The 25,143-nt window shown below is 48.5% G+C and overlaps 2 protein-coding genes across 2 annotated transcripts in view; one reads left to right on the plus strand and one right to left on the minus strand.

Moving 5' to 3' along the window:
- Positions 1–1,664, plus strand: part of VPS8 (VPS8 subunit of CORVET complex) — an 84,066-nt gene extending 82,402 nt beyond the window's left edge. The window contains exons 44-45 of the mRNA XM_086468502.1: positions 122–202; positions 932–1,664. Coding sequence (XP_086324628.1) covers positions 122–202; positions 932–1,081 — 231 coding nt within the window. The 3' untranslated portion in view covers positions 1,082–1,664. The remainder of the gene's footprint in view (positions 1–121; positions 203–931) is intronic.
- A 3,744-nt stretch (positions 1,665–5,408) lies between these two features.
- Positions 5,409–24,224, minus strand: C7H3orf70 (chromosome 7 C3orf70 homolog). Its single transcript, XM_086468318.1, has 2 exons — positions 24,053–24,224; positions 5,409–5,968 (listed from the first exon to the last, which is right to left on the minus strand). Exons 1-2 carry the CDS (start codon positions 24,222–24,224, stop codon positions 5,412–5,414), a joined length of 729 nt encoding a protein of 242 aa, XP_086324444.1. The 3' UTR covers positions 5,409–5,411.
- Between the last annotated feature and the right edge of the window lie 919 nt (positions 24,225–25,143).

The raw sequence follows: 25,143 nt of genomic DNA on the forward strand, positions 1-25,143 counted from the left end.
CGAACAGGCTGTGGACCAGCTGCTCCAGGCTCAAGGACAGGAGCAGGGATGAATTTCTATGTATATGAATTTGACATCTTGTTGTATGTTGTTTCTGTAACCTTCTTGCTCTCTTTATCAGACAAGTTCAGAGTCTCTGTTGGATCCTCAGCAAATCCAAGCTTTTGACCAACTCTGCCGACTCAACCAAGGAGCCTCCAGAGTACGTACCACCTGGTTTCCCTTCAGTTTTAAATTGGCGAAGGGTATTTCGCATCTTGTCAAGCCAGATATTAGCGCTGGCAGCGTGGGCTTTGGGTTTTCTCTTGGGTTTCATTTAGTGCTGGCAATTTACTATGCGTAGAGCTGGCTGTTGCACATCACAAGGCAGCCGTGCTGCCGCTGACAGAGCTGGGGAATTCACTGGCAGTGAAACCATGGAAATGCCTCTGGCTTTGGGGCTCGGCCTGAAAAGTGTCTGTGGTGTGAGGTTTCTCGGATTCTGTTTAGATTTGCAGGTCGCTTCCCCTCCAGACACTGTGTGGCTCCCGAGATGGCACAGAAGGCTCCCTCTTTGGGCCCCATGTTGTCCCAAGCAGAGCACAGTCTCCCTTTGTCCCTGGCATTTTCCTTGCGCCTCCTGCCTGCCTAGCTTGGCTGCAGCTGTTGGCACTTTCAGCACTCTCTGGGATTGTTTTTCAATTATGTGACTTTAAAACAACCTAAAGACACCTGGAAGGTTGTTTAGTTCAGGACTATTGTCCTGCACTGAGCTCTAGGGTCACTACATACCTTATGTACCCTTTTCTTTCCATGTGTTAAGGTTTTTCTAATTGCTGCAGGAAAAAGTCAAACCCCCCGTCAGCACTTTGTCTTTCTGCACCTTGCATGGGTGCTGCTGGGCAGCCTGCCCAGGCTGCTGGACAGTGATCTGTCTGGGTTTGTCTTGCAGCTAGCTCTCCTGACAGAGCTGTCTCGAGGCCACGGCGGGGAGAAGCATGGGCTGCTCAGCATTTCCCACGGTGACTCGACCACCAGCAGTGTCTTCCAGAACGAGAACTTCCAGCTCCGCCTGGCCCCCCCTCCACTGGCTGAAGACTAGCGCTCCCACTTCCAGCCTCAGCTGCAGCCAGGCCACGGCTGGTTGCAGCTCTCGGTGCAGGGAAGCCTTTCCCCCCTCCGCCGCCTTTCCCAGAACCCTCTGTGGTGCATTGAGTCTTGCAGGGCGCTGTAGACGCAGGTGATCTCCCAGCTCTCCTGCCGCCTCTCGCTAAACCGAGGCAGCCGTGGGGCAGCTGGGCTGGAAGCTGCGACCTCTGGGGGCATGACCAAGCGTGCCAAAGCACTTTGCAGAGCTGGGCTGCCTGCACGGCCCCGGCAGCTCACGGCAGCAGCTTTGCCAAATGACTGAGCCAGCTCCGCTCCACCGGAGGAGCACGGCCTGTCCTGTGCTCAGAGCTTGTGTTCTTCTCATGGATTAAAACTCATACCCGAGTTCTAGTTGTAGTGCTAGTAAAAGCAGTCACTTTGCCAAGGCCGGGCCCGCTGGCAGCAGTTGTGGGGTCTGAGGGCACAGGACAGGCAAACCTGGAAAAGGCTGGAGGATGCAGAAAACAAGACGGGTATGAGCAAGCTAACCTGCGCATGGTGTGTTCCTACAAACTTCCATTAAAAAGTTGAACTTTCCCATGTGAGCCATGCACACGGGGAGTGGGTAAGAGTGCTGCTGGTCTGGCAGTGCTGCCGGCTGCTGTTCTACTACAGTTGCCGCTGAACTCTGGTAGAGAAAGATGCATCTTGTCCTTGGGCGTCAAGTGCAAACCTACCCTCTTGCTGTGTACCTATGTTGGGGCAGGTGGTGGTTGGTGGTCTGTGTAAAAAGGAGCTGCAGGCCCTTGGGGGAGAGGATTGGTGTGATGGGCGCTGATGGCCGGAGAGGTTTGTCACTACCATGCTCAACCCGCTGTTCTGCAGTACCAGACTGGGCTGTGGCCCTTCCCAGCTACAACCTAATAGCAGCTGCGTTCCTGTACCATCACCTCTGCCTTGTGAAATGCACTCCAGGTCCTGCCCTAACAATGTGTGTTAGTGGTCTGGTGATCATCATCTCGCCTCTTCCCTCTGTTCACTTTGTCACTAGCGCTTGGGCGTTTTTGGGTCCCATACCCTTAGGGCCCCAGCTGCTCCCAGAAGAGCACAGCACAGGCGGGTGCTGCTCTCCAGGTGCACAGAACTAATGCGCAGAGCCGGTGGGTGGTCCCTGCAGAGCTTGTGCCCAACAGCAGGAATAGGGGCAGTGCCGCTGCCTCCAAGGAACAGGCAGAGCTGCCCTGACTGGGGAGTGGTGCCAGCGCCGCACATGTGGTGGGGCCTCTCCTGCCTGGTGCGATCACCCCCTTCCCACTAGTGCCAAGGAGCTACAAAACGGTGCCCCAGATGGATGTTTCCAGCCTGTGGCCCCATGTGAACCTGGTCAGTGGTAAGCCAAGGGGCTGCAGCAGCTGAATTCTGCCAGACATCAGCTCTCTTCCCTGCTGTCCTCGCTCCTGCCTGGGGCAGCTCTTTCATGGGCAAGTGAGAATGGGGCTGTGAGGCTGCCCACCAGCCCCAGTACTTAGCAAGTGCCCAAACCCTGGCACCTGGAGGAGCTGGGCCTGGTGCGTTCCACCTGGTTATGACACTTTTCTGCCTGGCACTGGGTCTGTGTTTCAGGTGCTGCCATCTGAAGCTGTCAAGTGACCCTTCCTTTGCTGGAAATACCAGAAGGTTTCACTCTCATACACAGTTAAGACAAGCAGAACTGCAGTTGTTTAGTATTTTATTAAAGAGGAAATATACACATCTCTCCTCGGCAGAGTGGAGCAACGAGCTCAGGGCATGTCTTACAGCATGTCTGCGCCACTGTTTGTGCAAAGAAAAGAAATCACGTTCTGTGAGGAGCGTGTTTCTGAACGGGGGTGCATGATGGAACACAGTGAGAAAACTGCCACCGTGCTGGCTGCTGCAACACTTGCCAGAACTAGCCCTGTCCCACACCAGGCTGCTCCTCTGACGTGTAACAGGTACCACACGAGGAAGAGGCAGCTTATTGTGCTTGAGACGTCTGAACAAATCCCGGGTAGGAGACACTCACAGCTTTTGAATATTGCTACTTACTTACAGTTAAGAAGGAATGTATCCTGACGACAGCGATACGAACCTGCAAGACCACGGGATCTTACGATAAGTCTTGGTCATAAACACCCAGCTGAATTTCTCTGCGCTCACAGCCGGTGCCCCCGAACAGCAGGAGGCGGCGGCTCCTGCTTGCCTGCGAACAAGGTGAGCCCATGCCAAGTCTGGGGGTCCTGATGACCGTTCCTGTGCTTGGGCCCCAGCGAGAGCAGGCGAGCAGCACCCTGTCCTTGAGAAGGGCCTCGCTGGGCGGATGCAGCTGCTGGCCCACCCAGTCCTCCTAGCAAGGAGAAGCCACCTCTGGGAAGAAAGCTCAGGCAGGCCAGGCACAAGAGCGAGCTTTCAGCTCTGCTCAGATTACAATTGAAAGGTTAAATATGAATAAATGCTGTAGGTTTATACGTAATGCTTCCTTCTACCTATGGAATGTGTCTGAATGGTCAAAAGACATTAAAAGGTCGTTAGACACCTTAGTTAAGAACGACAACCCCACCCTTAAAAAATAAATAAATCCTATTTAGTTTTACTACAGCCTTCATTTAAATGCCCTCAGAAAAACAGTATTTTCAGGTGCCTTATGAGAATGTATCTGTTCATGCAATGGCCCAAGTTCCTCATTTAACAAGCATTGCACTTTTTTATGTAAGTCATCAAAACTATAAAACCTATTATTTTTGTCTGAAAGTGTTAGTCTAAAAAGTACGGTATTACTTGATAACCATTTATGGTAAACTAGCACACGCGCATGTGCACATACACACACTGTTGCCTAAACGTTTTCTAAAGATACTGATTACAAAGTGTATAAAATTAGTAATACATGGTCAGGATACAGTGAGAAAGATGAGCCATCCTATAACATAGACTATAACCTAGTATCAATCACTAAAATGTACACGTTTATACAGCCTTGTACCACCAGTGACTTCTGAAACGTAAACAGCAAATACACAAAGAAATTCAGTAATGCAGTTATTACTGACTCCAACTGATTCAAGCTGACTGAAATCTGAGAATGACATTTTTGTTCCATTGAGCAGGGCTGAAACCAGACCACCAGCGGGACAGCTAGCTCTCACCAGCTGTCCGAGGAATCCCCTGTGCAGAACTGGGGGTGAAGGAGCGGGAGCCGAAGCTTCCTTTCTCCACTAGAATGACTGTAGGCTGTATTTTAACAAGCACACGCACTACCGAGCCCGTGGGCCACCTCCCATGGCCACCTCCGTGCTGTCCCCAAGCTCTGCCAACACAGTGGTGTGGCTGATAAACTTCTTTTTTTAATTTTGTAATTCTTCAGGCAAATGCAGGCCCTAAGGCCGCTTGGTCCTGAGTGCATGTGCCCGGCACCAAACAGCAGAGGAGGAAGCAGCAGGCAAAGCCCAGGGCATATTTCGTGTGTTTGGAGGTAGTTGCTTCCTTCGCCTAACATTTTACACCCCAGTCTAGCATGGTATTGGTTAGATGGCCGCGCTTCATCTCTGCCTGCTCCCCCTCCTGCTGGGCTGCAAAAGCCAGATCCCCTTCCTGAGATCCACGTAGAGAAAAAGGACCAGCTGGATCCAAGCAACTGATCCCCCTCCGGAGCCGCAGCTGCCTTCTCAGGAGATTTTGGAGCCTGACCTAACTCAGCAGATGCTCGGTGCATAGCCTGGAGAAAAGTTGGAGGCACTTTGTGCATTCTTTAGCCTGCCATACCAACCCGCTGGAAGAGTGGTGCCAACAGCCTCCGAGAAGGGCTGCACCAGCACTAGAGGAAGGGACGGGCAACGCGCAAGGACAGACAGAGACATAAAGAGCCTCTCGTTGCTGCACCTTGCGTAGCTGTTTGAGAAAGAGTAAGGGCAACTTGGTTTTGCTGCTCGCAGGCATGCTGCACCAGCTCGCCCTCTGTGCTTTGAAGGCCCACTGCAAACATCCTGACAGATGGAAACATCTCCAGTGGCACGTCCTTGTATGACAAGTAGTGTATGATGTAACCCAGACCAAGAAAAGGGCCTATTTCAGCTACAAGAGTCTTAAGATTTATCACTACCTTACGTGCGGACGTGAGAGATGCGATCAGGCTGAGAACGTGTTAAAACTGCTCAGGCGGCTGCTAGTTCACGAGTATGGAAGTCCTGTGACTGCACTCCCATGAGGAATCTGAAATATCAAGTGCACTGGAAAAAAGGGATTGTCAGAAAAAACGGAAAATATAAATACTACAAAAGCAACATTACTGAGTGGGAACTGGACTGATCTGATACCAGCTTGTTGGATCACACAGTGGTTTCTATAGTCTCGATCACTTCCATTTCGCACTGTGAGGGTGACAGGAGCGGGCATTCATCTGGTTCCCAGCTGCTGTCTGGGCTGTAATCTTCTTCTGAACTCAGCTCGGCCACCCCCTCCGTGTCCTCGTCGCACGACTCCATGTAGTGAACGCCCACCGCATTGATCCCGGAGTCCTCGGAGCTGGAAGGGGACGAGCAGTGATCTGCTTTTGGTGTATTGCTCTCTTTTGTGATTAAGGCATTGCGAACGGGGACTTCCTCGGGCTTTATCTTGTGGGGCACGGGGGGAGGCTGCCTCTGTACGTAGCACATCTTCCCATTGATGCATTTCACGCGGTAATTGTCAATGAAGAGGTCTGCGATTGTGCAGAACTGCGGGGAGTCGGGGGGCAGAGGGGGCTGGAAGACAGGCGCAAACTTCAAAAAGTGTTCGGTGAGCGAAACTGAGATCTGGATGGTGTTTGTAGACTCCCGAGGGCGAACGGGTATTTCGGTGCTGGGAAGCTGCTCTACGGGCGTCATGGGCTGATAGACATATTTACCTGTGGGGAAACCAGAAAAGCAAGCAGCATGTAAGGATTGTTATCTTTAAGTTAGAAACAAACTGGTGACACAACGCTTGCCCTTGGCTGTCAATAGCCAACGTTCCCTGCAGTCAGCCGCCGCTCTGCTTTCAGTAGTCTCAAGGTGTGTGGTCCTCTCCTGGTACGGATGCTCTGATGCTTAATGCTGTAGGTAAGCGTAACCTTCCTTACCCCAGCCCTGCCCTCTCCCTGCCCCTGCTTCAAAGACATCTGTAGGGTGTCACTAACTCTAGAAAATTAACTCCAGGGGCACAAGTCCGTAGGTAAGAAGTGGGACAGATGGCAAGTCTGCCTGCACCCCTGTCTAGGTGAAAGAAAACAGGAAGCCTTTTTTTCACTGAACACAGAACAGAGTTTAGCTCACATCTTTGCTACAATGATCTAAATGTTGTTATATATTATTATCATTACAATGAGCCTCCCTGCATGTGTTTCCATGTTCTTTTTTTCTGGGGTCTAAATCATGTTTTTCTGTATTATAAACCAGAGGTTCCTACATGACTGCAATTAGAATTTTAAGGCAGAAAATTAGGGAATTCCCAAGCCATAGAAATGCTTTTGGCATCTTGATTATCTTGTTAAGTAGTAAGAAAATAGGATTATGTTGATTAAATAGAGCTGAACCAAGTATGAACTGAAAATCTTTACTTAAGGAAATAAATAAAAGAGCAGAAAATCAGTACTTTGTTAGGAAAAACTGAGAAACCTGAGGCCATGCCCAACACTGTAAAATACTTCATTTTATTTGCATGAAGCCTCTGAAAGATTCATGCCTCCCTAGGGGCTCAGCCACTATGAAAGCACAAATTTCCAGAAGACTTGCAAGTCGTGGAGCTCTCAGAAGAGTTTTGCTGCACGAGTTGCAAATACTGCTTTGTAAAGGCAGAAAAAGTATCAAAGCACTGAAGGACTGTTTTGATGCTTGAAACTCTCCAGGTAAGGAGCAGAAAGCCACCAAAGTCTCTCTGCATTAACGAATCCAGCTGTGCTGTGATGAGATCTGCGGCATGTCTTTGTGTTTGCAGCTCAGAGGTAGGTGCTGCCCTTCCCCCTGCCCAGTTACCTGTTTTTTTCGGAAAATCAGAGCAGCAATGGCATTTCTGCTCAGGGAGGCTGAGCATGGCCCAGGATAGCAGCAGGAGAGAAAGGCTCTCCTCTCGCCGAGGAGGAGCTCGCTCCTCCTGTCATGCCTCTCCTCTCTGCAGTAACAAACCCCACCCTCAGCCTGGGAATCCTTCCCAGACATGGGAAGAACTCTGACTGCAACAAGTTCCCAGCAAGGTGGCAGCCGGTGCCCCAGCTGCCTATTGACAGCGCTGGTAATGGGACGGGCTGAGAGATCCCGGCTCTTGGCCAAGCAGCTGCTGGGGTGTTCACTGGCTCTGCCAGCCCCGACGAGCCAGGGCCCACGCACAGGCTGTGCTTTGCCAGCCCAGCTTCGTACGTCACCAGGGGAAACCTCGAGTGCTGGGGAAGGCTTTTCCCACCCCTGCTGCGCTGTTGGTATCGGAAGGGAAATGGCTCGCGTGAAAGTTGGCTGTGCCCCTCTGCTGGGACTTCAGGCCCCTGCTGCGGAAAGCCAGGACGAACAGAGGAAACGCCACAAAGAGCACAGCACCGAAAGAAGAGCTCAGGGGAGCGCTGGAGCGTGGGAGAGGCACACTGCGAGGCCAGCAAACTCAGAGAGCAGGCTCGGAGGAACGAGCACCAGACATGCCAGAGAGAGAAGCCCACCTCTGTCATGCCACGGGAGAGAACAGCCAACTGAGCAGACAGAGCAGCGAGACAGCGGCAGTGGGCGGGCAGGGGAAAAGAACATTTTGTGAATAGATTCAACCAGCTCCCCTCATATACCTCATCAAGCACCTTTTTCCTACGATCTGTGGAATGATAAATTAACAGAGCCACTGGAAAAGCTCAGTGAAAATAAAACAAGCTTTTTTCCCCTCCTGTTTGATTACGGGTGGATGGCAGAAAATACAAAGCCATCCTCTCCACTTGCCATCTCTTTAACATGCCATGGTCTAGTTTCTAAACTCGCTGTGACTCAGAGGAATTAAGTGCTAGCATCAACCACCCAACACTTCAACCACAGGCAGAGCAGAGCTCTTACTCCTCTAGTGCCCTTTGGAGCAGCAGCAGCAGCACAGATATGTTGGTTCTGGCAGTCCCAAAGGGATGGGGTCCCTTGGGCATTTTTGAAACCTTGCTGACACATATCTGGGAAGCGCTCCGGGGCAGGTGGGCAGACCTTACCTTCACAACCGCTGTAACAGCAGCAGCACATGGCTTCCTGCCATTCTCCAGAAATCCATCTTTGAAATTAGTGAACATTAAACATGCTACTGTCTTGCAAAGCAACACAGATGACTGATTAGCGTGCTGCTGGTTGGAATAGGGTCTGATAAAATTCGGTTCATGGAAACTGAAATGCAACCTACCCTTGCCTGAAACCACGATGCTGAATTTATTCATATATTTGGAGTGCTTCTGTGGGGGCTCCTGTTCCATTCCATTGACAACCAACGATAAAAACTGATTCTAGTGAAAAAAGATTTCTCAATTTTGTGCCACCTCTATTGGAAGTGTCCAAGGAAGGCTCTGACGAAGATTTTAACAAGATCAAGAAAAAAGGCATTTGCACAACAGGACTGTATTTTTTCACTTAAAATAGCCACCACATGCTGGCAGAGAGCTGAGGGACATTAGGCGAAGCAAGCAGGGGATTTAAGCCAAGGTAGCTTACAGCACTGATGCTGAGTATTTGATTCATCAGTTTGACTTTTTTTTTTCCCCTCCAAAAAGTGGTGGCGGGGGAGATGAGGTATTACCCGGGAGCTCAGCTGGTGGTTTTGCCGTTGCAGCAGCATATGGCAATTCTCTGCGTATTTCAAAACTGCCCTGCTGGCACTAATTTCAGGGTGGAAGAAAACAGCGGCTATTCTGTTCACAGAGGATTTCAGATCCCCATTTGTGTGACCTTACAGTGGCTGAAACTGTTTCCTCACATTCCAAGGACAAGCTTTGCGAGGGCAAAGCAGGAATCGCCCAATGGAAAAAAAAAAAGAGAACTTTCTACATGAACAGATTTCTACATTTCTTTAGAATTCTGGTACAAGTTTGTTAAGTTTCAGCTAGTTTTAAGGTTGAGTTTGTTTATTTTAGATTAAACTTCTGTTTTAAAACATGATCAGGTCCCTCTTTAAGGGGTGCCGGTGCTCACAGTGGGGACTGCCAGACTGGCTCATGGACAAAGCTGTGGTTGTGGCCTCAGTTACAACTCCTTGCCCCTCACAATGCTATAAATGCATCAGCCGTGATGCATCCCCTGAAAAATAAATGCAGAAATTTAAAAAGAAGATCGCCACCCACCCGTGCAGCTTACAGGATTGGCAGGGATGTCTTTTTCACAGAAAATTATCCCAAAAGCATGAGTCCCCAAGTTCTCTTACAATACATCTTGGTCTGATTGAACTCCCACTGAAATAAACAGCAACATTTTTGCTGACTTTAAGCAGCTGGCATAAGTCTATGATAAAATAGTATTTCGAGCACCTATTCTGATACATGCCTTTTAATATGCTAGCACGTAATTTATTGCCTATTTATCCCAACCAAGTCAGCTGAAGAACTCCACAACTGAGCTGCACTGATGAATGCTCCTGTAAATTACAGTGTTTTGCACAAATACAGATGCTAGACTAGACACTGCATCGCAAGTTGTTTCCTGGGTCACTTGCCACTGCTGCCTACGCGGAAGACAGTAATTTGGTGAAGGAAAAATACTGCACGTGCCGAACACATGTCCAAAAATCAAACTCCAAATTCTGTGACAAGCAGTTTGCTGCGTTTGCAGAACTCTGGGAAGCTCTCGAGCACTGTAACAGCTGCTATGGAGAAGCATCACAGTTCTGCCTCTGCGGTTCCACCCCCATGGCAAAAGGGCTCAGGGGAAACAAGGGCCCGTTCCTCTCCTGGATGTTTAACAGGAAATGTGTGAAACTAGGCTCTGCCAAAATTATTTTCATGAGAAGTCTCAATTACCCATGACAGCCATATGCTAACAGATGACATGATGAAATGCGAGACAATGAGACTTCAGAAGCAGGATCGTAGGCTACGCTTAACTATTTGTCACAACTGAAAGCCTGCACTAGTACCTACGCTACCTGCTGCTACACGCTCACAAAGCGTTATTCTCCATGAACACTGCACCTCTTTGACTGATCCCAGTCACACAGGGACAGCAATTTGTGCACGACTGAAAAGGACTGATGGTTTTTCCATTTCTTCATTATTCAACTGACCTTTGTGACAGCCTAAAAGCCAAATCCTCCAGCGAATTAGAACACGCTAAAGCCGACACTCTTTAAGCAGCTGGCATAAGTCTATGATAAAATAGTATTTCGAGCACCTATTCTGATACATGCCTTTTAATATGCTAGCACATAATTTATTGCCTATTTATCCCAAAGCTGCAAAACAACTCTTCCAAATGTGTTTAAGGAAGTAAGTAGTGGGCAGTGCTCATCTGCCTGCTTCTCTGTTCACAGAAATATGACTTTTATTACCAAACCGGATGGATGCTGTTCACCAAAGCCTTGGCTCCACATCACCAGGGACACCTGCCAGCAGGTTAAGGCAGAATCCAGCAGAGCAGTGAGCTCTGTCATGACCTGCCCATCTCGAGCACACTCATGCAACTTGCAAAATTTTTTATCCCCAAAAGCAGACACACAGTTCCATGCTATATTTTTTTTTTTAATATATATAAAGTCTGTTTGTGGCAGTGATTACCAGAACTATGTGGCTGGTTGATTGGAAGCTGTATTATGGTGTCACCTGCTTACAAAAACCCAAATACAAGCCTTTAGAAGCAAGCCACGAGGTCATTTCTTTCTGATTTTTTGCTAATTGAGCAGTCTGCATGCATCCTCACCAAACAAGACACAGCAGCAATTTCCGTGGCTAATACAAAATAACTTAACCATGAAATAAGCAGAGGTGCTGCTTAAACATTTTATTCTCCACTTCCCTTTGTCCTAGCATTCTAGTTTACCTCTGACACTCATTAACGTGCTTGGCATGTTAAAAAAAAAAAAAAAAAAATCATCTTTCAGCAGTGAGGTTTCTCATAACAAATGCTCAAGTTTCACCCTCTCAAAATGCTACCTTGAAGGATTTTTTCCTAATAAATAACAACACGAATTGCACTGCACTTCAGAAAATGGTAAAAATAAGCTGTGGATCTTGTGAGTCTAAGTCAGTGATCATGTACCATGTATATTTGTTTGCATGCAAGACATTCAGCAATCTTTTAATTGAAACATAAAAGCTTTTTTTATAGGTATTCTTCCCTCTGCAGCTGCTTGGACAAATATTTCTACACCCTCCAATCTGCCAGCTCATCTACTCTCCAAAAATCATAGCAAGGTTAACAATGACCTGCTATCACCATACACTATTTAACACAACCTGGCCCCGTTTAACCAGTACAGCTTAAGAACTGCTCCCAGGTGCTCGAGCTGGCTGAGCACTTGTGGTAAAAGCACCCAGCCAAGGTGCGCTGGAGGAGAATCAGCTCTGATCTCAATGGAGACTTCAGTGCCTTTGGCTGTAGTGTCTGCTTTAGAGATGCTGCTTGTTAAATGTTGGTGACTTCTTTCTGCTTGAACCTGCACCTTTGTAATAGCACCACTGATCTTCTGTTGCAAAGTCTGCTGGGATTCTCACTCCAGCCATGCAAGGCTCTCCTATTGCCACACAATCCTGCCAAAAAAATCAGCTTATGTGGGAGGGAAATTGGTCAATGAAGACCCATTGGCCTTATGAAGACCAGAAGAAAAAAATTCTAGTTAAACACCACACAGCTTTGAAGTGAAGTCAAAGCAAGTATTCATAATGCATGTGTAACAGGAGACGGTATTAGCTTGGAGGCATTCTGCTTATTCCAAGGAGAGTTCACTGCACGGCTGCTCTTCTGCATCTCTCTGCATGAGGAAACCTTGGAGATCACCTTCTCAAGCACTGGCTTTCTTCATAGCAAAAGATCGAGAACTACCAAGCGTTCTTCCAGTGGGACTTGTTTCATATCTCACCAGTGTGGCAGGAGAGACAAGTCTGTCTCTTTAGGAAGAGCTGACTGGATGCACACCCCTCTGACATCTAAATGAAGTTGTCTCACAGGTGATGACAGCTACAAGCTGCTGCCTGGATTGGCACAGTAGCCCAAGGACAACATAAAAACTGTCAAACACCCAGCTGGTTCTCCAAGATCCCCGGGGCGGTGGGTGGCACAGGTGGCAGACAGCTCTGCTGTAACAGACCGGCCTGTGGTCGGTCCCAGCCCGTGCATGGGAAGGAGCTGGGTATCATCTCACCACTAACAGAGCAGAAAGTCGTGGCAGATGGAGGGTTTTCCTCCTTTACAGACTAAAGCAAAGCTCGCTGCCCGCACTCTGGGGATGTATACTGAAGGGCACTCAGCACCCTAAGCCTGCTTGAGGTACTCACCACAGAAGTGTTCAGCAGAGTAGAAGGGTCATCTGAAAGCATGCTACTGGTCTGAGGACCAACCTGGGGACTCTGCCATCTAGCCCCGCAGGCTGCAACAGCGGACAAAATGACTGCCTCTGGCCCTCCTTCCTTCTCCCCCCAGTTCTATGTACAGCTTGGGACAACAGACCTTTGCAAACAATGCTTGCCCTAACCATATTCACCAAGGACTATAATAGCTTGAAATTACACTTTGCTTAGAGCACAGTAACAGCTTTTACAGAGGGGCGAGAACAAATGGGAGGAGAAACCCGGAGTACATTTACAGATGGCGTATGTAAAAAAAACCCACTGCTAACCCGGTTTCTGTTTCTTTGTATCATACAGAATAGCCATCATGCTGTATCTAGCCAAACATCATGGGCTGTGTTGGGAACGTGAGACATGGAATAAGCCACCAGAGAAAAAGAAAAGTATTTCAGGACACTGAAGCACTGTTGGATTTACAGTACAAGCCCAAGCAGAACTGAATGGTGCCATTGGTGGTCATAATGAAGCATAACTAAAATGCTTGTCAACGTTCAAAGAGCCTCGTAGATAAAGATATGCAACACCTCAATGCAAGTGATACTTTCACCCTGTGCTGCTTCTAAACAACATTGAAAACCCACTGAGATTGTTCAAATTTCTAGAGTGGTGAAGGCAAACAGAGTATCCTGCACATTTTGAGTACTTCTGGCATAACTAGAAGGCACAGATAGGGATCATAAAAGAGACTCCAAGGACACAAGCCAACTCTGCAAAGGAACACCCATTACCCCACCACCACCGTAAAAGAAAAGAAGTCAGGCAACAGGGCCTTAGCAGCCTGGAAATACAGCAGGAAATGTTGGCAGGCTCTGACCTACCAGAAGTGTATCATGACAAACAGCACCTTCTCACAGAAGCACCTACATCAGGGTGCTAACAAACCCGTCCCATTCCCACCCTCATCCAAGCACAGAAAAGAACTGGTCTAGCAATGTTTCTACAGTGGCTCCCCCAGCAGCGACTCTGTGCAGTTGCCAGTTCTCATGTGAAGGAGAGGTGTTCCCTCCTCTCATTGCTGTGTATGGAGAGACAGCTGTGACAGCCCTCAGCTTGGTGAGCCATAAGCTTTTCAAAGGAAACCAAGAAAGGGGGGTGGGATCAGAAAGTTTTGCTTCATCAAATTTGTATTTTAATACCCTTTTGTCTTGATTTGTTTAAAATACAAAAAGGATCATGATGGTACACGCTGTGAGCTGTCTAAGCCTTTCAGGGTTTTCTGTGCACATCTGCTTAAGAGCAGGTAACTCTTAAATGCAAACAGACCCTGGAGCTTCCTTCTATCATCCCTGCTCTTTCCTCTCATTGTTTATAAGAATTTACCAGACTTAAAGAAAAAGCAACCCTGAAGGCTTGAGAAATGTTTCATGCAGCCATAAACCTTCTTAAAGGGGCCATGTTTGCTTACTAACTGTTGTAAGGCAATAGAATATCAACGCCCAAAAAAAGCAATGAAAAACAACGCACACCATGCGTGCGTTCCACAAGGAGCTCTTTCCTCTCAGTACCTGTGAGAAGTTCCACGTGTTATCACCGGTACTACTAACCCCAGCCCCAGCACAACCCCACACTGTGTTACAAGAACACCACAGCGCGGGTGGGAAAAGCGCAGCAGACAGTCTCAGGTACCTCCACAAGCACAACATACCATAAGCACAGCAGCTATGCGCTGGCTATCCCAACCCGAGCTCTGAACCCAGGGGTATCTGCCTTCCAACATCCCTTTACAAAGCTACCCCCAAAGGGGAGAACAGGCACTGTTTGCACATTTCCCTGAAAAATTTTATCCTCCAAGTTATGCTAGATATTTTTTAAATTCAGCACAGAAAATAGCAAAAAAAAAAATGGTTTAGTGCTAAATATTTATTCTACAAAATGATCCCTGTGCACCATCTGCTCAGGCTTCAGCATCCCATCATTTTCATGCAGTCAGCGTGCTGATATGGTAACAAAGAAGGATAAGCACAGAGCAGTGTCAGAAGCTACCAAGAAAACGAAGGCACTTCCCAGTATAGAGAAATCACAGGTACCAGACAGACAAGATACAGTCATCTTCTATGTGTGCAGTACATGCTGCAGGGGGGCACCCATGAGCCCCTGTATACAATGGGGAATGTTTTCCTGTGAATTCTCAAATAAGCAGAACAGCTCATGGGTTCTTGAAGGAAAAGTCCTCTCCAAAGGCCTGTACCATGCAAGAAAGACCTGCACCCACAGGAGACAGCCAGGATGGACAGCTGAGGCAGGAGGTTGTTTTTTGTAGCTTGGAATAGATGGCTCTTTACAGCTACAGCCTGTTTTCCTAGGAGGCTGACAGGAGAAACAGTGGCACATGCGATGTGCTGTACCTGTGCTGCTCCCTTCCTCTTGTAAGAGTACAGGGTCTCCTGCTGACAAGTCATCTGTGTGTGGCCTTCCCAGAGCGCATGCCCTCTGGGCTTGACAAACAACACATTCTTCAACTTCCTTGCTGGGAACAGCCTCCTTATTATCAATACAGGCCACTTTTTTAACCCTTGTCCTATTGCTTCTTCTGGTGCCTATCTCCGCACATTTCCATTCATACTTCATTCAAACCAATCTCTACCGAACCAATTTCTGGAGAATTTAAAGGACTACTCTCCCTGCTTATGCCCAGAATACATCACCACATGGAGCTGATGTGTACAGGTGTGGGTTCCAACCCCTCCCTCGGAGGGTTGTAGGATCCAGCAATGCGCTGCACAAAAAAATAAAAGCCTAAGTACCACCCTTGGAAGCAGAGATGGTGGGCCCCCACATCTCACAGTGCCACTACAGACAAATGGCTCAGAGCAGCCGGACAAGGCAGGTGGGAGCAAACTCAGCACTTGCTGCTGTGGCAGGGTAAGCGAATGCTGGCAGAGAGGTAAGAGCATCACCCTCAGTTTCACAGCAAGAGGGCCAAGATCCCCCAGCACCACCTGGGGAAGGCTGAGATCTAGTGGCATGGGGTAGGAAAAAAAAAGAAAAAAGGTGAGTGTCTCCTTTTGTCTGCCCTGCCTACAGAGGGGCTAATGCTGGTGGACTGCAGGAAGACTGCAAGAGCTGATCAGTCCAGCCTGACACAACCGATGGTGTCCAAGCCTTTCCCCAGGGACAAGCGGCGCTCCTGAGTGAGCACAAACACCTGGAACGTGGCTCAGGATGAGCAAAGCACTGAAATCCAAACCACACAGTCAGCTACACACAGCACAAAGCGTGAAGCACCCTGCCTGAAACTACTGCAGGTGTGCTCCGGCACTGGCATCACGCACCCAGCAGCAAGGGGGATGACAGCAGAGCATGCTTTCACTGCGCACAGCAGGGAAAAGGTTTCAGGGCTGGGTGCAAGCGCACAAGCAAAACAAGCAGTCTTGAGAGCACACGTGTGGGACCTCAAGCTCCACGGCCACCAGTGAGAACAAGAATACAAATGCATGCCTCTTGTTGATACTGTTTTACAACATAGGTTATATATAAATTCCAACTGTTACACTGCCTAAATTAAAGTATGGGTATATTAAAAACAAGGTTTAGTTGCCAAGCAATCAGATTTTACTTTCCCAGTAGGTTTTTGACTTCCATCTATGTGAATATACTCAACTATCGGCAAAAACTCTAAATTGCACGAACTGCACTACTTGAATTCTGTGATCAGTCACTACATAAAAATTGACTAGTGGAAGAATCAAAGCCATTATGAAAACATACTCTATATCTCATGGACAGATAAATTTATGAAGGTGCTGGAATAAAAGCCACAACACACTGAAACAGGGTCACTTTATATGCAGAGAGAGAGGTGTATATATATATATGCACTACCTGGAATCCAATCTACTGTAAACCAGCTTTTTACGTTAGTATAAGCTTGTGCCATCTACCAACAGCTAAGCCCACACTGTCACAGCTATCATTCTGGAACCTCTTACAATGTTTGTGAGTAAAGCATTTTGCTTTTTGTCCTTTATAGAAACAAAAATTTCTGGTATAGCCTTATCAATGTGCAGAACTGAGTGACCGAGGCTTGAAGTGAGTCATGACATGTAAGACAGCGTTGGTTAAATTGAGAGCCATCACATAAAAACACTCCAAGATGTCCATTCTCTACAAGCCCAGCTCTGCTGGTTGCATCAACAAAACCTATTTGTGATGAGTACACAGGTGCTGCCAGGAAATTTGAGGTCCTGTGCCAAGTACCTGAAAGGCCTCTTCAGTGCTCCCAGCAAATCTCAGCTGAGGTTAAATGAAAACCTCTGAGCAGGAGCAGAGGTTCAGCCTTCACCATAAAGCTGCTCAGAATGTCCTGAATTCACAGACAACCACACCAGCTGACTGGACACAATGTTAATGAACTTTTCCTTTGGAAGTACTCGCTTCCGGTATGAAAAATCCACAGCCTCTTCATTTCAGGCTGATCCTGACCAGGCTTCATGAGAACAGCTGGTTAACCCTTCAAGCAGCTACAGAGGAGAGCTGTCATTTATCTGCAACTCTCAGAGGCTCTTACCAGCAGATCACTGAGTTTTGGGCAAGCAGACACAATTCTTTGTGAATCATGCTCCTCAGATGGACGGGCATGTTATGAAACACAGCCTATAGTCACACATGACAAACAAGAATTTCTGGCTGGCAGAAAGCGTTTTGGTATACGAGGCCCGTTTTTCTCAGGTCTTTTGGAGAAAGAAGTGCAGTGATTTCTGTTCAATCTTGTATGAGGCATAGAAGATTTAGTCCCACAAGATGTACTTACAGCAAGTAAATTGAATTCGATTTCACACTTTTTCTGTGGTCTAGTCCTGTTAAGTGATATCAGGGGCTCTGTTAATAATAATAGAACATGCTTATCTCTAAACATAACTCTGCATTATAGTAAGGATTTCAAAATGAATGCCAGCAGGTTCTTTCAAAGGCGCTGATGTTCCCACAGGGTTTGATGAATCTACAAATATGGGTTCTTTTTCTAAGCCATAGCAGCGATAGTACATTCATACTGTGATTTGAGGATTATAACTAAAACCAGAACAAAAAACCACAATCCAGGTCCAGAGCAGTGCACCCATAAAAACTGGTGGATAAGTGTTTTTCCTTAGAGTTACACTTCAAAATAGTGTAACTGACAGGCTTTCTTTCGTTGTGTACAGCTTAGTGAAATGAAGCTAGAATATCATATCTCTTCAAAATACAGGTGAAGAGAAGATCTTGCACAGCCACAGGCAGCAAATCCTCATTAAAAGTGTTTTCCCATCACAAGCTGAAAAAAACTAACTTTCTGTAGCTCTTGCCAGGTGTGCAGCGTAATGGCTTGCCTTGTGCACAACGATTTTGTCCAGATACACAGACTTAAACTGGATGGATGTTCAAATTCTTTTCACAGCAAAAGCAAATAAGAAATTCCCGTTTCTCCTAGGATTTGTAATCATCCTCCCACCAAGACAAGCCACGTTTTCAGAGAACACCCAGCCCCACAGTTCCTGGCCCCACTGCCCCATTCCTGTTTAGACAGAGTTTTCCACAAAGAAAAATGTAGGAGCTACTCCAAATACTCAGTCTCAGAATTTAAATAATAAGCATGTTACAATGCCCTTTTCGTGTCTATCTAACAAATCAGTCCTCGGGATGCAGTTCTGCTTTGTGGAGCAGCACTGATAAAAATTCAGGTTGCCATCACTAGTGCCTGGCTGGCTACTTCCTGTAAGCTCCAGTCCACATCACCTTTCGAAGACAGAGGCTAACTGAAGATACACATAAAGCACTAGTACACTACTGCCCTTTTGCTCTCTCCTGGATGTGGCAAAGAGCCTTGTTACGCAGCAAAAACCAATGCAAAGAAAACTCACCAAAACAGAATTGAGGCTTTTGGAGACCTGCGATGTATGCAGTGCTGCAGAGCACACCAGGGCTTATTTTAGGATCCCCTCCAAGGCTGTAGCTGCTTCTCTAACATGGAGGGATCACAAGAAGCTGGCAGGCAGGCAGGCAGGCAGACACAACTCCTCTTTACACCCTTTACACCCTCAAGCTCTGTCACAGTGCACCTGAATACCTTCAATAACCATTTTAGCTCAATTACTAGTAGTCCATTATAGGAAAGAAAGGCTGCCTTGCTGATTCCCCACTCACAGTTCCCACAGGCAGACGGGGGCCTGAGTAATTACATGGGCTTCAAAGAGTGTCAGAGCCCCTGCTGATAGCTGGTGTTGCTTGGGAGGTGGGAGAGATGCCACGGAAATGCTACTTGTGTGCACAGAGCTACTTATATGCTGCACACATCACTGGGTAGCAGGGGAAAACACCAGCACTTGGCGCATGGGGCCAGGGCGTGTGCACTGCCAGAGGATGGCTAGGAGATGTGATGTGACACACAGCACCACATCTTTCACTCTGCAAAAGGTATAGTAAAGGCTGGCCTCGACAGAGAGCTTTCACCGGTTTTGTGGGACAGAAAACAAATGGTTTTTTATTTTAAAATGTTATAAAACAAAACCACTGGTATTTCAAGTAGAGAAGAATGTAAGAAACAAATATCTGCTCCAAGTACACACAGGTGCGGTGCCTGTACTGATTTGCTTCATTCCCTGGCAGCAGCTGTGGGAGATGGATAATCGCCTCGCACTGCCCAAGCACACAGCAGAGGCCTACTGCAGACTCTAAACTACGACTGGCTGGTCCAGCTCTGGCGGACCTGCAGATGCCTGTAAAACAGATACAGTGAGGAAGTGATGAAGCTTGCTCTGAGAGTGAAGAGAAACCCCGGTCTCCCTGTTCAGTGGGCAGATGAACAAGAAATATAAGTATACTGATTCTGCATCCCCAGAATATGTGCTGCCACAGCCAAAATCAGGAAACTCCTTCTCTCCAAATCCCCCCAGAAAACACATGCCCTTTGTGGTCTGTCACCCATCATGTAAACCGATTTTCTCCTCTTGGCTGAGGAGTGACAGTTTCTTGCCAAGCTGGCCTGACCTTATGCAGAAACTGCCGGGTCTGGATCTAAACTCAAGGCATAACAGTCCCATCATTACGTGATGCACAGCAGGGAGCAGGAAGCTATTTCAAGCCACACCTGCAAGTGTTATACACCACTTAGCAAAACGCAAAGGTGGGGGGAACATTTGTATTTTTTAAAACCTACACTGCCACCACCATCTTTCTACATGTCTGAGCCCGGCAACAGTTTTTCCTTTCTGGCCACCCAAAGACGACCTCAGCTTTCACCCATGCTCAGTTTGTTTTCTTGTAAATGGTCCAAACAGCTGAATCTTGCAAAAGTGGTGGAACTGAAATCTATTTGCTGCATTTATTTTTCAACATAACATATGCAAGAGGCTTTAAGTAATGAAAAGCCTGCTTTTTGATGCTGAAACCAGGGCAAAAAAAAAATCACAGAAAGCCTAATACAAGGTAGCACAATTACTATCTATTGATACAGCTGCTGTGAAACAAGTATTGTGGAACTATTATTCATTATTCATAACATATTTCTGATAACTGCAACATAAGGTACTGAGAGTTTTGCAAGGTGTTTAACATGATGCAAGTTATGCAGATGAAACAATGGACACAGTTGCAACAGAATACCCTGGTTTTGCACTTCCAGGGATGAAGCCAATCTTGTAACTTATCAAGTGTGATGCTTTCTCTGGTGAGCTAATTCTTAGGAAGTAAAATTAGCAAAACATAGTCAAAGTCCTGCTGTCAAGACAGATGTAAGCACAAGGATCTGATCCCTTCTGACAGAAGCAGGTACCACCACACAGCCAGCAGCCTTGCAGACAGCATCAGTGCAAATCAGAGCCGCAGCAGAAATCCAGAGGTGAGGAAAAGAAGGCAGGCACCTTGCTGCAGACCTGCCTCTAGCGCATGTTTTCTCTGACTCTGGAAAAAGTACATCTGAGTAATTCAAGGCTCTCAACCTGCATCTAATAAACAAAACCCCACAAGGCTGTCAGAGGGAAGGGAAGGAAGGTTAACAGTGGGCCGTCACCCTGGCAAGGGGAACGCATGCACAGATAGACTGAAAGGGCGCAGTGCAAGCAAGAGACACGTGTAACAGGACAAATATAGAGGCTGAAATCAGAACACCTCCTGGGCCAACACCTTCTTCCCTGCAGGGAACAGCACTCCAAAGGCTTGAGCCCTCATCCCGCTTCCATGTGGAGACAAGAGTTGGCAGGCGCACGTATGTCCAGCAGCGCACAGGGGAAGGGTGTTGCAGACATCTACTGCAGCAGGACACGAGGCGCTGCCTGCTCCCCCGGACCCCTGATGCCTACAAAGCCAGGCGCCTCCCATGACACCCGATGCACCATGCCAGCCCTCCCATCTGCAGCCTCCCCAAGCCCACCAGTGCTGCACGTTTTGCGTGCGCCTGCTTAGGGAGGTTTTATTTGGGTTCAGAGCTCCCCAGGCACCAGAGCACGTTAGAGGACCACATCCCATCTCACAGCGAAATCTGCTCCCCACCAAGCCCAAAAAAAGACTGAAAATGACCTGAAATAAACTCCCAGGCTTAGGCACAGAAGTCATACAGATACCCACAGCACTTGAGGTTCTCGGAGCTGTTTCAATGCACTAAACAGTCCCTGTGATCTTGCCTGCCAGCTATTATTGCCATTTTACGGACAGAGAAACATCGGAGGTAAAAAGAATGCTTAAAGTACTGCTCACTTCAGAGCATGCCAACAGAAATGGCTTTGGGGAATTCAGACTAGGTTCTTTCTCAATTATTATTTCTATAGCCAAGTGGCTCTGCAACACTAAATTGCTTCTGTCACTGAAGTAAGCAGATGTGATCCTGAATACACAAGGAGACAATCTGCTCATTGTAGCAGTGGCGAGTTTTTGTAATTTTTCAGTATAAGTGCCCTTTAACTGAGCTGACATTCTCAAGGACCTTGGACACATATGGAAAATAACACTTATAAGGCCATTTTAATTGATGTGGAGCTTCCTGTACCCCAATACAACTCTTCAGAGTCACAGAAAACCACTTTCAAGAAACCTCTGAGGATTCCTAAGTCAGTATTACAGCGCTGTTTATGGAAGATAACTCCCAACACTGTTTAATTACATCTCTGACCTCTATACAATTTTCCATTAAAGGCCTCATTCTTACCCCTTTAAGTCCAACTCAACTCATTCTGCAGGAGCAGGACACAAAGAGATTGTTATCTCTGAAATTTGCATTAGGAAATAAGGGGGCAAGAAGGGAGTGCACTTCTTAACGGCTTTCAGAAGACTGAACAAGAAAATGAGGTATGTGACTTCCTTCATTTAAAACCATAGTTTCATGGGTCAAATCTCAAAGTTTCCTTACCCATAAAGGAGGAATTAAGAAGGAAGTCTGTACTTCTTGCAAAAGCTATAATTATTTTTAAATCTTATGATTGCCACAGGGAAGCTAAGGGTTGGATGGGATCTCAAGTGGTCCTTCCAAGAGAGAATCAGCTTTGTGTAACTCCCAAGAGACACCAGTCTAAGCCTTCCTTAAAGGCCTTCAAAGACCATGCTTCCTCACCTTAAGTACTCTGTTCCCTTGCTTCATTTCTCCTCCTAGTTAAAATGTTTTCTAATATCCAACCTAAACTTCCCTTGCCACAGGTAATCGATAACTGGTTATCTTCCAAGTCTGCGTAGAGAAGGACTAGAACACAGCTTTCTTTGCAAGGCTACCTTTACACTTTGTAAAGCTCATCTCCCCTCCCTCCATCAATCTTTTACAGCCCGAGCAACCCATTTGCTTTTGCACACCCTTGTAAAGCCTATTTTCTAAGCTGATTGCCGTGATCTGCTACAGAACCTCCCCAATTCTCCTACAGCTTTTTAAAGTGCAATGCTCAAAACTAAGCCCATCAGTCTGGTTTCATCATTACTGAGCTGAAGAGACTAATTAAATTGTACGCTTGCAATGCTCCTGTTAATGCATCCCCAAGTGAAGGCTCGGGTTCTGGTTTTGGATTTTCTACAACAGAGGCTTCCTGCTGATGATGCACACTCAGTTTGTGATCTCTCTTAATCCCCAGATCCTTCTCTGCAATGTCACATCTCCAGGTGTTCCCAGCTCTGCATTTGACCTCCCCTTCCCAGGATCATTGCCAACTGACTTAGGGTTACATCTCTGGTTTAGAAACACCATTTTGAGCTCTGATCCTGTACTCCAGAGTGCTTATAAGCTCATATGTCTTGATGGCAACCACAAATAACTGAGACCAGATCAATTTTGGAAAAGAATATATCTAGGTCATAACTTGAGGAGCATCATGTCATTGATGAAGTTGCCAGTGAGACACCCCTTTCCCTGTGCAGCAGGTGACTATGGCACCTTCTCACATAGCCAGTTTGACACCACACAGTGCTCATTTCAGGGCACAGATAGAAAAAAAGCATTGTTATGAACTGGTGTCAAACTGATTTCATCATTCTGAACTGAGCCCCAAATCAAGGTGAAATTCCTAGAACATGTGTTTAATTCAAACAGAAGCTCTCATCCAAATAAAAGGTGACTTTTTAGGCAGGCCCTTCTCCCCAGTAAGCAAAATTTGCAAAAAGTGTGCGTAAGGGCGAATCCATGTAGGATATGAAATTACAAGGAGATGGCAACAGACTTAAAAGGAGAATGGGACAGCAGGAGTCCAGGGACATCTTCAGCAGCATCAAGCAACCCTCACATAAGGGTCCAGCTTTAACCCCGACCATCTAGGCTCTAAGATCTCCAGAACACAACATGACTGCTCCATCACCATTTCCTGACCTCATACCAACACACTGTTTGAAAAGCCTGGTCTTCAACGCTATATGTGATTATATTATTCATCAAACTATGTTTGGACACCCACAGTTCACCCCCAGACTCCATGATTATACACACCCATACGGTAAATACAGATATTAAAGTCGTCGGGCGCCTTTTCAACAGAGTTGGATCGACACTGGATTTTGAAACAGTAACTATCTGCTATATATATCCTAAAGCGGTTCCTTCTCTACTCAAAAGGTTTTAAACCGTATGCCTGTAAAAAGAAAATAATTAGAGCCGACCACGAAGTAGCCGGTGAACGCTCCCCTCGATGGAGAGGGGGCCGCAGGCAGCAGCAGCGCCCAGCGCCCTCCGCCGCTCACACTCGGGCCGGCCCTCCGCTCTGAGGGTTGCCCGTACGCCAGGCCCTGAGGCACCTCTCCCGAGCACCGCCGCCGCCCCGCCCGCCCACCCCTCCGAGCGCAGCCCCCAAGTTTGGGGTCCCACCGCAGCAGCCTCGGCGCCGAGCTCTCCACCGCGGCCGCCTCGCCGCCAGCCGCCCAGGCAGGGACAGCTCCGGCGGGCGGGCTCCCCCCGGCCGCGGGACGGGACGGGACGGGGCGGGGGGGCAAGGCGGGGCGGGGCGGCGCGCAGGGGACCGTTAGGACCGTTGGGGCCGTTAGGACCGCTGGGGCCGCGCGCGCGCTCGCTCGCTCACTCACAGTGGCACCATCCCAGGTGGCAGCACCAGTGGAGGCGGAAGCAGCGGCCGTGGCTGTGCGTGGCGCAGAGCGAGAGCCCGTCGCAGGGCTGGAAGTCGGGTCTGCCCGCGCAGCTGCGGGCCAGCGCCTGAGCCTCGTCCAGCTTCTCGCTCTTCGCCGCCGCCCCGCTCATGGCGCCGCCGCTCCGCCCGCAGCCCCCGCGCCGCAGCGGCCAGGAGGAGGAGGTGGTGGTGGTGGAAGAGGAGGAGGAGGAGGAGGAGAAGGAGGAGGAGAAGGCGCCGAGCCGCAGCGGGGACCGCCCGCCCGCCCAGCGCCGCGGGGGGCAGCGCCGCGGGCAGGGCCCGGCCGTCTGCCCCGCCGGCTCCGCCCCGCCCCGCTCCGGGATGGCGGGCGGTCGCCCCTCCTGCCCCTCCTTCAGCACCACCCGCTGCCCCGGGCCCCGCCGACTGCCCGGAGCCGGGATGGGGATGTGCAGAGCCGGGCGTGCGCCGGCAAGCCAAGGGCAAAAGTGCTCCGGGAGCGAGGTGGTCGATGGCGGCGTCCCCAGGCCGGGCTGGCCAGAGGTCAGGTCACCCCTCGTGCTGCCCGACGGGCTGTCACACTGGGAACACCAGCTCTGCCGCGCTGGGGTGTGCGTGCAAGGTCACCTCGCGTATGTTTTGACCCATTATGAGATCTCACTGATTTTCAAAGGCATCTTGTAGCGGCAGGAGCACACGTGCATGAGCAGCAACCAGTCCTGGCTAAACCAGCCTGGCTCCCAGCAGAGACGAGCAATGCCAGCAGGCTACGCTGCCAGGCACTCCTGGGCCAGCCAGCTCCCCGGAGCACCCTCTTCTCCCCCCTGCCATGACAGGGTGTGTGGACTTCCCCTCTGGACCCCACCGGGCTTGTTAAATGGGATCAAGGCAGTCTCCAAGGAGTGGGAGAAGGAGGCAAGCAGGCTCGGCTACATGATCAGGTACAACTGATCTGGGTGCTCCAAGCGTGTGGTTTTCAGCTGTTTTATGAGACAGGTAGACACAGATCATCCCGGCAGTGCCAGAGTCAATGAAGCAGGAGACTGAGCTGCTTGCACATGTGGCCTGTGG

This window comes from Leptosomus discolor, chromosome 7, assembly GCF_034619465.1.
Source record: "Leptosomus discolor isolate bLepDis1 chromosome 7, bLepDis1.hap2, whole genome shotgun sequence".
Classification (NCBI taxonomy): Eukaryota; Metazoa; Chordata; class Aves; order Leptosomiformes; family Leptosomidae; genus Leptosomus; species Leptosomus discolor.

Coding starts and splice junctions, on each gene's coding strand:
- C7H3orf70 (XM_086468318.1), bottom strand. CDS start 24,224: ATGAGCGGGGCGGCGGCGAAGAGCGAGAAGCTGGACGAGGCTCAGGCG. Junction 5,969..24,052: donor CCACCTGGGATGGTGCCACT/GTGAGTGAGCGA, acceptor GTTTCCCCACAG/GTAAATATGTCTATCAGCCC.